We start from the raw sequence: 12,502 nt of genomic DNA on the forward strand, positions 1-12,502 counted from the left end.
ATAAGGGAACAGATGCATAGATGCATGAACACACAAGAAGTCTCCAGAACCAGTTCCAAAAACTCATGCTCTCTATCTGGGTAAAATAAAATCTTTACAATTCAGATTCAGTCCAAGCGCTCCTTGGAGCAGGAATTTAGTGACTTCTTTTTGGAATGACTTTAGGAATCCAAATCTTTGTCTCATGAAAGAATCACAGATCCTCTTCACATTAAGTCTCTGGCTCTTATCTCTCTTATTAAGTCAAGCAGGGATTAAATGTCTACCTTCATTTATACTCCAACTTACCCTTATTAACTACAGATCTGAATAATAACTCTCTGGTGTATACAGTTGCTTCTACAGCACAGTGATATCCTCTTACCACTTCAAACTACAGCAGCTCCTTTTAGAAATCTCTCCAGGAAGATATTCACCTTCATCTTTTTTAGCTGACAGGTACTAATAAACATAATTCTCTTGTCAAAACCCTTTTAAGATGATAAGAAGGTGCAGCCAGCAAATAGAATTAAAATCCATTTTTACAAGATCCCTACCCAAACTACAGTAGCACTTGGAACACTGCAATCCTTTTTGGACTCTCAAAATGAATACACAAAACCCAGAAAGGAGAAAAGGAAGTCATTCTCCATATATCCTCTTTTCCTAGAAAACCCCTTGAAGCTGTTTCACTCATACAACTGCTCTTAGAAGATTGAACAAGTTCACCAGTTTGTCTGCATAGAATTGAGTGTAAGATCTTAGTGTTCAGCATTCCTTAACTGCTTAATGCCATTGGATGGTGGGAAAGTCAAACAGAATTAAACATAAAATAGACACATCAGGTTTTATAAACTTAATCAACATCATCCAGTGTTCTTGAAATATGAATGCTGGAATCCCTTCTACTTTTGGGACTGCCAGAAGGACAAGATTGGGGGGCTTACCATACACCACAGAACATATAGCTTTTTTTATTTTGAGAGTTGCTGAAGGGACAGGGTTTCCATCTAGTTCAGAATAAGGTGACAGTAGGGCTCGCTTCCCTTGATGCAGAATGTCACATCTTAAACAGATCAAGTGTAGGAAAAACTTGCTTTTTTGACAAAACTGCTTCTTGGCTCTGGTAACATGAGCCATCACAGGAGAGCGAGCATTGTCACATGTGGCTAAGCCATGCTTCTCAGGATTTTCAACACAAGCACAGCAGTGAGAAACTAAATTCCATAGTTACTGAGAAAAATAAAGTAACATGTTCTTAGTGGCTAATTTCAGCAAGCAGTTGAGCCACAGTGCCTTGTGGTTGCAGATGTTACTTCCACTTGGACTGCAACTATGCTTATGTTCAAAAATCTGGATTCCTCTTTCTGTCCAGAGCACGTCTGCACACCATCCATTAAATGGTCACTTTGAATACTGTAGAGTTTTCCTTGGAGAAATGCCCAGCACTTAGGAGTAAGGAATTACCTTACACTAGGTGCCCTAAGTTGAGGTAGCCCTTAATCTTTACTAGAACACGTTATTTTGCAGATGAAAAACTTCAGATTGGAGTGCAATAGTAATATTCAAACTCACTTCTTTTAATAACTTATAATCTGTAACAATGAGACTTGTTTCAGCAGGATAGTTTTACTCAGTGAGGAAATAGAACAGCAATAATAAAATACTGTAGAATCAATTAATTGCTTCTCAACACTACAGCACCCCTATCCTCTGTGCAGTGCTGTAGGGCTTTATGATTTTTAAATTCTCATTGAGAAAGAGAAGTCTAAGAGAGGGATACCAGCATACTATCAAAATACTTTAGACTTCCGGTAAGACTGAGGTCTTAACTATAAACAAAGCCACTTGTAACATAAGCAATGTCCATGCAAGGGCTTACTTCCATGGGGCAGAAGGCAATTCACTTCTCAAGAGGCACTTAGCGCATGTGATGGTAATATACCAAATCCATGTTTCCAACATTTGTTTTCAACATTCACTTCAACATTCCCTTGCTCTCTCATAATGAGGCTTTCAGAAAATCAGTGACAGTTCATTTCCTTTGCTTGTCATTGTGTGACTTCAGGATTCCTGTTTGTTTTTTTGTTGTTGTTGTTGCTGTTTGTTTGTTTTTAATTTCCTCTGTAACACAGGTAGTCAAAATTTAGTTAAACCCCTTTCCCTAGGATTCTTACACATACATATCCTTCCAGAAATAAAATCTAAACTAACAAATCAACAGAACAACACAAGTAAAACTTGGTTTCCAACAAATCAGAATAAATTTCTGATGTTCTGCTATGCAGAGTCCAAGAAATGCCATAGATAATCCTGACCTACATGGGGACTGATTGACTACTCATTTAAATGCAGACTGACGGTCTATCAGCTTCTGTCAGACAATTTCTTCTACCTTCCTCAGTGACAGGCAGTGCAAATACTAGAGTTTCCCCTTCACCTACACACTCATTTCATAATATTATATCACTCAATTATACTTGCACCTTCAATCTGTTTGGCCAAAGCAGTGAGTAACTATTAGAAAGACAAAGCAATCAACTATGCTTTATTTCTTTCCTGCCCTACAAATTATGCATCCTTCCAACAAATCAGTTTTTAAAACTGGATAAGCAGTAGAATGGCAAACAATGTATTTATTAAGCATTATATTAAAAAAGATTTAAAATTAAAAATGAATTGTTTGAACAATACACTGATAACAGGAAGCAAGAATAGTGATTTTCTTCTACGTTCACACCCTTGTTAAAAGGGCAAAATACTTCAAGGGAAAAAGAAACTGCAAGGAAGTTTTCACCTTTCAATTCTTAAAAAGTGTATGCTGCACTCTTTGCAACTAAGGTATAACTTGCTTTAACTGAATTAAGCCTTCAACTTTCATAGCTCAGCACTGGTAACATACCATTTGATTGGAATAGAGATGAATGAAGTTATACTAACCAGCACTGCAACTTCATAGCAGTCAATAAAAGTACTTTAAGATGAAGACAAACTATGGGATACACTACAAGTGTATTTCAGAACTGAACAACATGCACAAGTAACAATACACTTTCATCCAAACTCTGGACACTATCATTCACAAAACAAACAATGTTATTAAAGAAAACAGATATTTAATAATTAAGAAGTAACACCATGTTTAAATTGACCTGCATACATTTTTGAGAGCTGCTGAATTCAAACATGAAGTAGAAAGTCAATTCAGGAAACAGTCACTGAAGAAAAGATAAAGTAGCAGGAGCAATAAGAGGCACGTTCAAGTACGGCAGAGAAAATACTAACAGAAAACAATATCATGACAATGTAGGAAAACATAAAATGCAGATAAAAACAGCACCACCCTAGATGAAAAAAAATACTAACTACAGCAATTGAACAGATGATACATAGGGAAAAGTGCAATACAACAACAGAATGATGATGAGAGAACTAACACAACAGAGAGATGACATGAAGGAAAGGAAGATTGCTCACCCATACCATACCAGAAGATTCTAGGCTCACAGGGAAAAACTTTACCAAGGAGAGACCCCCAGGAAGAAATTGCTTCCCACTGGCAGTCAGCCCTTAAATGCTGTCTGAGAGAGGTGCAGCCAGGCTCCACCCCTTCTGGTCACACAGCTGAATTGTTTTCACCTGTGCTCCCAGGGCTGACCAGATCCTTTCCCCAGGTGCTCAATCAGTGCTTCAGGCCATGACTCAGTTCCCATACAAGTGGCTACCTGATTGGTGTGCTACTCTTGCAACTGCAGATGTTGTCTGCTACAGGTCAAAACTGGAAAACTATATAAACTGATTTGCTGGAATTATTTGCAGTTAGGATTTCATCTCTCAAATGTTGATTTTGAGCAGAATGCTGTGTGGCATTAATTATATTGTGTGTTAATTGTCTATTTTCATTGAAAGTCTCTGGTTTTTGTTAGTAAAAGTGGGATGGTTGTTGATGAAAAAAATATTCACAAATGGAGTGGTTTTGATGTTTTTACATATTCTATATTCTATAAATTCTATATTCTATAAATAAATATTTTGCAGGCTAAGTGTCTTTTATAACAGAAGCTCATATTCCAGCAGAGGAATAAAGTATCAACAAACCTGGCTCATTGAAACTGTGTTCTCTAAGTCCGGCAACCACTAGATATTCATCAACTATTAGCATATGGGCAATCTTCTTCTTTTCCTTTATGTCATCTCTCTATTGTGCTGGTCCTTTTATCATTGCAACTTTGTTGTAATGTCTTTCCTGTTGTACCAATCTAATTGCTGCCCTGCTCCGAAAGGCTACCAACTAAAACTGCAGATTTCATGCTCTAGTGGATCTACGTACATATTAGTCTGTTCTAGTGAGCCATGATAATGTTCATGTTCGTTAATGTTAGGGTTATTGCTTCTTCTGTGTTGTAATACGCATGCACAGAAAAGGCAAATAACTTAGTACAACCAAATGTAAGAAATTGAGGCTGGTATTGCAGGTACTAAATCTCTGATAGAAGAGAATGAAACAGGTAGAATTTGTTCAGAATACAACTTCTGCTTTCACTATGAGCTATTTTGACATTGCATACTCACAAAAATGCAGAAAGCAACAGGTTTATGGCAGGCTACACTAACAATTATTTTGGTCTTTCTGAGGAGATGCAGAAAGAAAAAGTACCTTCTTATTCATCAAAGGCTGCACCTTTGTACTGGACTAGAAAATGAGGTGTGTGATGTGGAAATACAAACTTGTTAACATTCATCACTCTCAGCAGTTTGCACCTTTGCGAGAGTGCTAGCAAGCACTTAGGCTACGCCTAGACTGTTCTTTCTCTTGGTTTCTACATCCTGACGCTTGCTGTAGGTACTGCAAGGCAGGCATGAGCTAAGCATGCACCTGCTCAGCCATGTGGCACACACACAGAAAAAATGCACAGTGCGTAAGCCAACAGGAGCTGCAGCGTACGCCTGTGATTTTGTCCCAGACTAAGAAAATTTATCAGTCTTAAAAAGATATATTTTAAGAGTAAATTAAAACATTGTCCCTACGTCTAAAATATTCACTCTATTGCCTGATTGTAAGTCTATATCCTGTTATCTCTGAGACAATTACAAGTTGTGGAAAAAATAATTGTCCTTATGTTTTTACAATTCTTTCAGAATATCGGCTCTTTATTCTAGTCCATCTGCACATGTAGAAGAAAATACTGACTGTTAAGCGCGTAACTTACAACTCAAAGACGTTATGATGAGCTATGAGACAAATTCAAATCTGTTCCTGTTACATAGCTTCAGTCTGAACCTACATTCAAATCTATGGGAGCTTGGCTTAAAGTATAAATCTCGACTATTATCCTGTACGCATTATTGTGGTTTTGTTAAAAGTAAATCCACACAAGCCTAAGGTCTACCTTAGACACAAAAGCTCAGTGGGAATAATATGTCTGTGAAACACCTATTCATATTTAAATAATTTATAAGCAACTGAGCAAAGATCATAACATTCATAGCCCAACAGCTGCGTGCTTTGCTCTGTGATCTGCTCCTCCAGTCTGCTAAGGCACTGAAGGTTGTATTTAATAAGATGAAAACAGGATGTTGCAGGTAGCTATGAGATCCTGGAATCTGATTTCTGAATGCTGTGCATCATTTAAAAAGTTTGTATCTGAACCAAATTAAAGCTCTTGTTTGAATTCTAAACTCTGATCAGGCCTAGAGAAATAAGAGCTATGTAACAAATACTTTATTTAACAAACAGTAATTATATGTTGACATTGAAATGTTCTGGTTAGGCAATCTTTTGTGTAAAGGAAACCATGACAGTAGGTTAGGCATTGTTCCTAAGCTAAATGTAAGCACTTGCATAAATAAGAAACTACCTTTTATGTGCATGCAGTTTGGACACAGAGAAGAATTTGAAGACAGTGGGTGTGCTTTTGCTCCCTAGGAAATCAGTGACAAGGCAACTTTCACTGTCACAGATACAAGGTCTGGCTTCCTGAAAATAAATCTTACTTACATCTCCAGGTACAAGCGAGAAACATGGTTGCTCGCTGCAAATCATTTCTTTGTCCTGCAAATACAGACAGCGAACAGTTTTCTGACCTTTTGGTATTTCCTTATGTCTGCACTTATGACTTCATCCTGTGCAACGTATTTGATGTTTAAGTGCTGATCTTTGGCTTTGATGTCAGTTAGCACATACAGGAGTTGCATGGTTGAAGCACCAGAGTTCCTAGCCTATATACAGTACCCCACACAGTAATAACATTTTGCCTGAAATATTTTGGAAGTTCTTGTTACGCATGTGCTCTCATTTTAGATGATAGTAAGTCAAGTTCAGCATGTGACTTTGGGAAAAACATGAAGAATGTATGCAAAATACATCAGTACTGTACATGAAAAACTTACTACATCATAACCATTCATTATGCATTTTACTATTTCCATTTATAGTTTAATTCTCCTTTTTTTTAAAGAATGAAGTTGGATAATACACATTGCATGACATATACAAATATATTACATGTATTTGCCGAGGCTCTCATAAAATTCTAAAATACCTCAGTTTTTGAAACACATTTGTATAAATTCATTAACTGAAACATATTAAAAGTACCCTAAATATTAAATAAAAAGAAGTGGTTTCCTGCAGAGAATTGACTCATTAAATGATCCTGAAATTGTAGAATCCACACCTACCTTAGAGAAGCTTCAAGATTTTTTTTTTAAACAGTTAGAAATTGTATAACTCAAATGAGTAAGTTGATAGGCCATCTATAGGAAAAAAATACAGATGTGTGAATTAATTTAGAGTGCTTTATCTAATAGTGCTTGGACTCCTACAGTACTTTACCGACATAACTGTAACAGTATTTTTTAAATGGAAAAACAGAAGAAAGTATGCATACGTAATTTAGGATTACAAAACAGAGCACAGCAGGACGTAGGAAAAAGCCTGCAGTCTCTCCTACCCCGGGTTTCTCCTGCCTCCAGATTGCCTTCTGGAAAGATGGATCATAGTAAATAATCCTTCAGGGCAATTGGAATTGATTCTTTCCACTTGTCAGGTGCTACCAAATTATATCAACTCACAGAAAGGGAAGAAAAAGTTTCATCTTAACAGCTCCAATGAGGTTACCGTTGTAACAAAAGTCAGTATATCAATTTTACATATACATATGTAGAGAATCACAGAATCATTTAGGATGAAAAAGACTTTCAACATCAAATTGGCAGATTCCTAAATGAAATTCCTCATTTATGCTTCCTAGAAATAACACTCACAACCCAAGGCTACACTTTTCATTAAGCATGAACCCCTGAATTTCATTTTACAACCTGAGTCGCCATGTGTTGCATGTGAGTATCCTGAGAAATGTGACAGTACCACCAAAGTGCTGGGGCTTGCACTCTGCTTCTTCACACCTGAGCAGCGTCAGTTTAGAGTGAAGAATCAGGCCCTCCACTTCACTGTTTATTTATGGCTGGGTTACCATCACCACTTCCGTTCATATTGACATCTGGAGTGCTTTCAACACTTACATGCATTGCCTAAGCTCTAAGAGGTGCGTAGTTTTTGTTTTTTTTTTTAAGTTATGCACCAAAGGTGGGGGCTGGGGAGGCTGACTGGACAGTGTTTCAGTAGACAGCAAGTTTCAGCCCCTCACAGCTTGCTGCTGGGAGTAAGGAGAACATTCCTGGTGCTGCAGTCCTGAGAACACTAGGAAGTCACCTGGAAAACGCAGAACTGATGCAAGGATGTTTCTTTCTGTGCACACAGGGGCACACCTGGTACCAGAGGTTGGCTGCTTCGGCACCCAGCCAGCTCTGGAGCTCTGAGCAGCACTGTGTGGCTGTGGCCTGCATTTCTCTTAAATGTTTCCCTAGGCTATGCCACCGGCCTCTCTATCAGAGGTGGCTGCCCCTGCGGGAGCCTTCGGGACAGACGTGCTCCCCTCACGTCCTCCTGCCGCCAGCAGCCTCGCACCTGCCTGCGCCACGGGGCACCCAGCCCTTCCCACCCGATCGTTAGGCGCCTGGGGCAGGCAGGCGCCGCGCTGAGAGGGGCGCGGGGCGCTGAGACGCGGGGTTGTGCGGTGAGGCGAGTGGCAGTGAGGGGCTATGAGGTGAGGCCAGTGGCGGCGCGGGGCTGTGCGATGATGCGAGGGGCAGCGCGGGGCTGTGCGGTGATGCGAGGGGCAGCGCGGGGCTGTGCGGTGATGCGAGGAGCTGTTCGGGGCTGTGAGGTTAGGCGCTGCGCGGAGCCGTGAGCGAGCGCGACGGGCCCTCTATGGCGGGCATGGCACATCTCCGCCCGGCAGCCTCAGTTCTTGGCGCCCCTTCCCCGCCCTGGCGCTCCCTCTCCGCCGCCACGTGCACCATTTTCCGGGCAGCGGCGCGGAGCGGCTCCCCCGGGGGCTGTCCGTCGCCTCCGCCGCCGGGAGCGTTCCGAGCCCTTCATTCTGCCTTTTCCCTCTACCCCGCTCGGCTTCCTCCGGGCATTTTGCTTCCCACCTGCCCGTTCTTATGTAAGGCAGCTCTTGATGGGGAGCAGGGAGGACCATCACGCACACACGCGCACATACATGCATACATGCACGCAGCATCCCCCTGCAGCCGCTCCTGTGAACGCGCCCGATACCTTTTATCCAGGCACGCGATCCACTCGCCAGAGGACGCGGAATGGGAGGTGTGAGCGGCGACCATGTTGGACAGGGCTCAGGTCGCCGCACACCCGGCTGGTGGCGGCTGCTGCTCCCCCCTCCCTGCCGCCCGCCGGTCGCTCGGTCCGTCCTCCGCCGCTCCCAAGCTCCCTCCCTCCCTTCCTCCGCGCGATGGGCTCGCCCAGGGCCCCGCCGCCTCAGCGCTGCAGGTAGCGCGCCGGGTAGCGGCCCCCGGCGGGACCCTCTGAACGGGGCTGGAGGGGAAAGCCAGGTGTGATCAGAGGAGCCTCTATGAGCTCCCCGGTAGGCAGCTTGAGCCCGATTTACCGGCATCCGCCTTTGCCTCACCAGAGGTGTCCTTGACAGGGTTATGGGAAAATATACAGCATTTAGTTAAAATAAGCAGCTCAAGCATATTTCGGAGACTTCTCCCCCGTGGTAAACCCACACCAGCTGGAAAGAACGTGCAGTCTACACCTCAGGGCTTTTTTTCTCTTGAAGCCTTCTTTCAGCCTGGTGCGCTCATCCAGTCATTTGCCATGAAAATAAAGGCTCTGGTTTATTGCAGGTGAAAAAGGATCAGGGTGAATATGATCTGAATAGGATTTAACAGCTAGAAGAAACGTGGCATACAGCAGGAGAAAGGTGAGTGTAGTGTACAGTGAAAGCCATCCACTACTTTCTGTTGTGTTCCTGTGGCCTCCAAGACGCAGGTGTTTTGAGGATGGTGAAGAGCATGTGTGACTTAAAAAACAATGAGCAGAGGAAGGAATGCAGAGCTGCAGGTCTCCCTGGCTGCCAGGTTTTGCAAAGCTCTATGTGAAATATTTTCTGCAAAATATTTCAGGATATAGATTGTATCTTCCCATGTAATTTGTGTATAACCATAAGCTTGAGCTTACAGTCAACACAACCTGCCTTGAGGGCGTGGGAGAAGGATGGGAAGCTACATGAATCTCAGCAGGATGTTTTGAGTTACATGCAGATGACAGGAAAGTAACACTCGAACAGTGCCCTCCTGCAGGCTTATAGCTCCTCTCTGTTGTACAGTGGGGACACAAATGATTCATTCAGATGCTGATATTAGTGATTTCCACAGTTCTCCGTGGGCTATCTTCTCTGCCCCCTGTTTTGCTGGACTAAGTGTCATTTTCTTGCATACATGCACTACTTTACATTTTGCATCTGCCTTTATTGATCTCATTTCTGCCACAGCTCCTTCAGCACTTTAGCAGGGATAAATGTTACTGTCAGGGAACTGAACAAAATGATGAAATAAATCTATGGAAACATACCTAGAAATCTCTTGTGCTGAAAGGACATGGCTAAGAAATTGGCAGAGCACAGAGAATACCACAAAAGCCAATTTTGTCTTAAAATAATTAAGGTGAATGCATGCCAGAGGAATAGAGGAGACTGCCAGTCCCTGAGATCAAAGCTGCAGCTCTTACTTTGCTATAGTCCCTGGGGAAAATATGAGAAATGCTTGCATCTGAGCAATCAATCTACTGGTGGAAAATTGATACTTTCATTTTTCAGCATGTTTTTGGGAACCAACAGAACAAGAGCTTCAAATATAAAAAAACTCTTAATTCTCAAATTAATGATTTATAGCATATTGTGTATATTACAGGTGAATCAATAAAGCTCACTAGTTTTGTACTTCCATTATAAAATATTCATCACATTATTCCACATAATTACAGTTTTCCTTCCAGAACAATCATACAGGGCAGCCCTTACTGCTCTTTTCCGCCTCAACACAGCTTAAGCTGCAGTAGATGCTCAGTTCTCTTAAATGACATCAGGCCTTTGAAAGAGCCCAGCAATCACTCCTAGCTAAAGGCCTTTTTATCTTTTCTCATGGATAATGTTTCACTGACACAAACAGCATTACTTATACCAGTACCAGCAGTTTTGTGCATGGCAACAGCAAGCTCACTACAGATACCGCAACCATTTGGTGTTCCTTCCAGCCACCTCTGTAAAGTCCTTTCATATGTGCATACTGTTTAATGACCCAACCACTAGAGGACAGGCTAGGCCTCCAAAAAAGCATCAAGGAGGGGTATTTCCTAGGGAAGAGTATGACTGGATGAAAATAGTGTGTGGCAAGGCAAGTCCTTTGGAATATTCTCCTAGGTTGAAACCAGTAAAATTTGTGCTCACCAGTAAATCTGTACCGTTGACCAAGGAACCTTCCTGCCCTGGGATAGTCCCCTGCAGTTGCCAATTCTTTGGATTCAAGAATGCAGTGCATGTAGACAGGAAGAAGGTACTGCTCAGCTGTCTACCTGAATGGGCAGGCAGTATGCAGTGGGCAGATGCTGCTCAGATATCTACCATGCTATGGTATACTTGTCATAGAAGACTTTAGTGTTTTGTGGATTGTGCAAGTTAGACAGGCTCAGAGTTAGCAAGGAATTTTGAGTATATCCATACTCCATTTGGAAGTGTCTCAGTTGGAGAGCAATTAGAGCAGAACAGCCCAAATATACCTCTGGTACTTGGATTAGGAATAATCATGTGGTTTTCTGTTTTAGACGATAGAAACTTATGAAACAGAGAATAAATATTTGATTGATTCAAGTATTAGCCTTTGTTGATCAAACCATCTGCACAGAAACGTTAGGGCCTCCTGACTACTGCAACTTGACCCCAGCTCAGTATATGTTCTGAAAAACAAAGTACCAACTAAGCAGAGTGTGTGTGTATAATGACAAGTCAAACAGTGCAGAATATTCTGTGACTTTGAAAAACTCAGACCATAACAAGCCTGCGAAACATATCTGAGAGTACTGGCCTGATGTTAATGAGGTCAAGTGCCCATTCACCTGTGAATAAAAGCATATGCTAGAAGTAAAATGCTGAAGCGTGGCTCATTAGTTTAAGGTCTATAACTCCTCTAGGTGCTTCGTAGTGCCCATTCTTCCTTACACTTCTAAGTTACACATTCATGGGAAATAGAAATTATCCCCCAAAAATATTTGAGACCTAATATTGTTAATGTCCAAAAAATGCACTCATGCTCAGTCTCACCTGTATCTCCCTACATGTTACGTAAAGTTTCACTCCAGAAAACACAAAAGACTGCACATCATTAAAATGACCAGTGGTATGAAAATACATTTCTCAGAAATAGATCCTTCTTTTTAGCAGTAATGGAACTTCACAATAATGTTTCAGATTTAATTTATCCTGAAGGAATAGAAAGCTAATGGGACTTCATGCAATCTGATTTTTAGGCTTGATTATCTGGCCAAACAGTTGGGATGGCAGCTGCTTATGAAGCAGATTGCTGCTGAGAAATGGAAATTTGTCATCTGAAAGATGAAATGATCTTTCAACTCCTTAACTTTCCACATTTTATAAGGGACCATGCAGAAAACCAGAAATCAGCCAGCCTTTAAGTTGTCTTCAATACCAAGAATCAGAAAACATGGGGCTCAAACTGTGTTGTGCATTATGATACGTAAGGCAGTTCGTACCTTGACTATTTCTTTGCTCTTACTCACCATACAAATACTCATTCTCTTGCTTTTTTCTTTTTTTACTTTAATATGGACAAAGAGCTTGTGTTAAAATCTTAACTAAGAAAAACAAACTCTCCTAAGCAGGAACCTGCTCTGAAAAACTGGATCCAAAAGATTAAGTGATAGTCATTAGAATTTGGGAAAGCAAAACAAAGTAAGTAGCTAAGTGTTAGTTATTATTATATATATATATATATATATATATATAGTTAGGTATATATATATACCTATAGTTAGGTATTATAGTTATTAAGATGTGCATTACACAGTAACAGTACAGAAGAGGACTAAAATTGAGGACTGAACTCTGTATGCTACTGATTCTATCAAGAACTTTACAAGCAA

At 41.1% G+C, this 12,502-nt stretch overlaps 1 protein-coding gene across 1 annotated transcript in view; it reads right to left on the bottom strand.

The window, feature by feature from the left end:
* RAPGEF4 (Rap guanine nucleotide exchange factor 4) overlaps positions 1–8,673 on the bottom strand; it is a 142,966-nt gene extending 134,293 nt beyond the window's left edge. The window contains exon 1 of the mRNA XM_042822544.1: positions 8,603–8,673. Coding sequence (XP_042678478.1) covers positions 8,603–8,667 — 65 coding nt within the window. The 5' untranslated portion in view covers positions 8,668–8,673. The remainder of the gene's footprint in view (positions 1–8,602) is intronic.
* Positions 8,674–12,502: the final 3,829 nt, after the last annotated feature.

The sequence above is a fragment of the Centrocercus urophasianus genome, unplaced genomic scaffold, assembly GCF_019232065.1.
Source record: "Centrocercus urophasianus isolate 14NV4802_14NV808 unplaced genomic scaffold, USGS_Curo_1.0 seq_20, whole genome shotgun sequence".
Classification (NCBI taxonomy): Eukaryota; Metazoa; Chordata; class Aves; order Galliformes; family Phasianidae; genus Centrocercus; species Centrocercus urophasianus.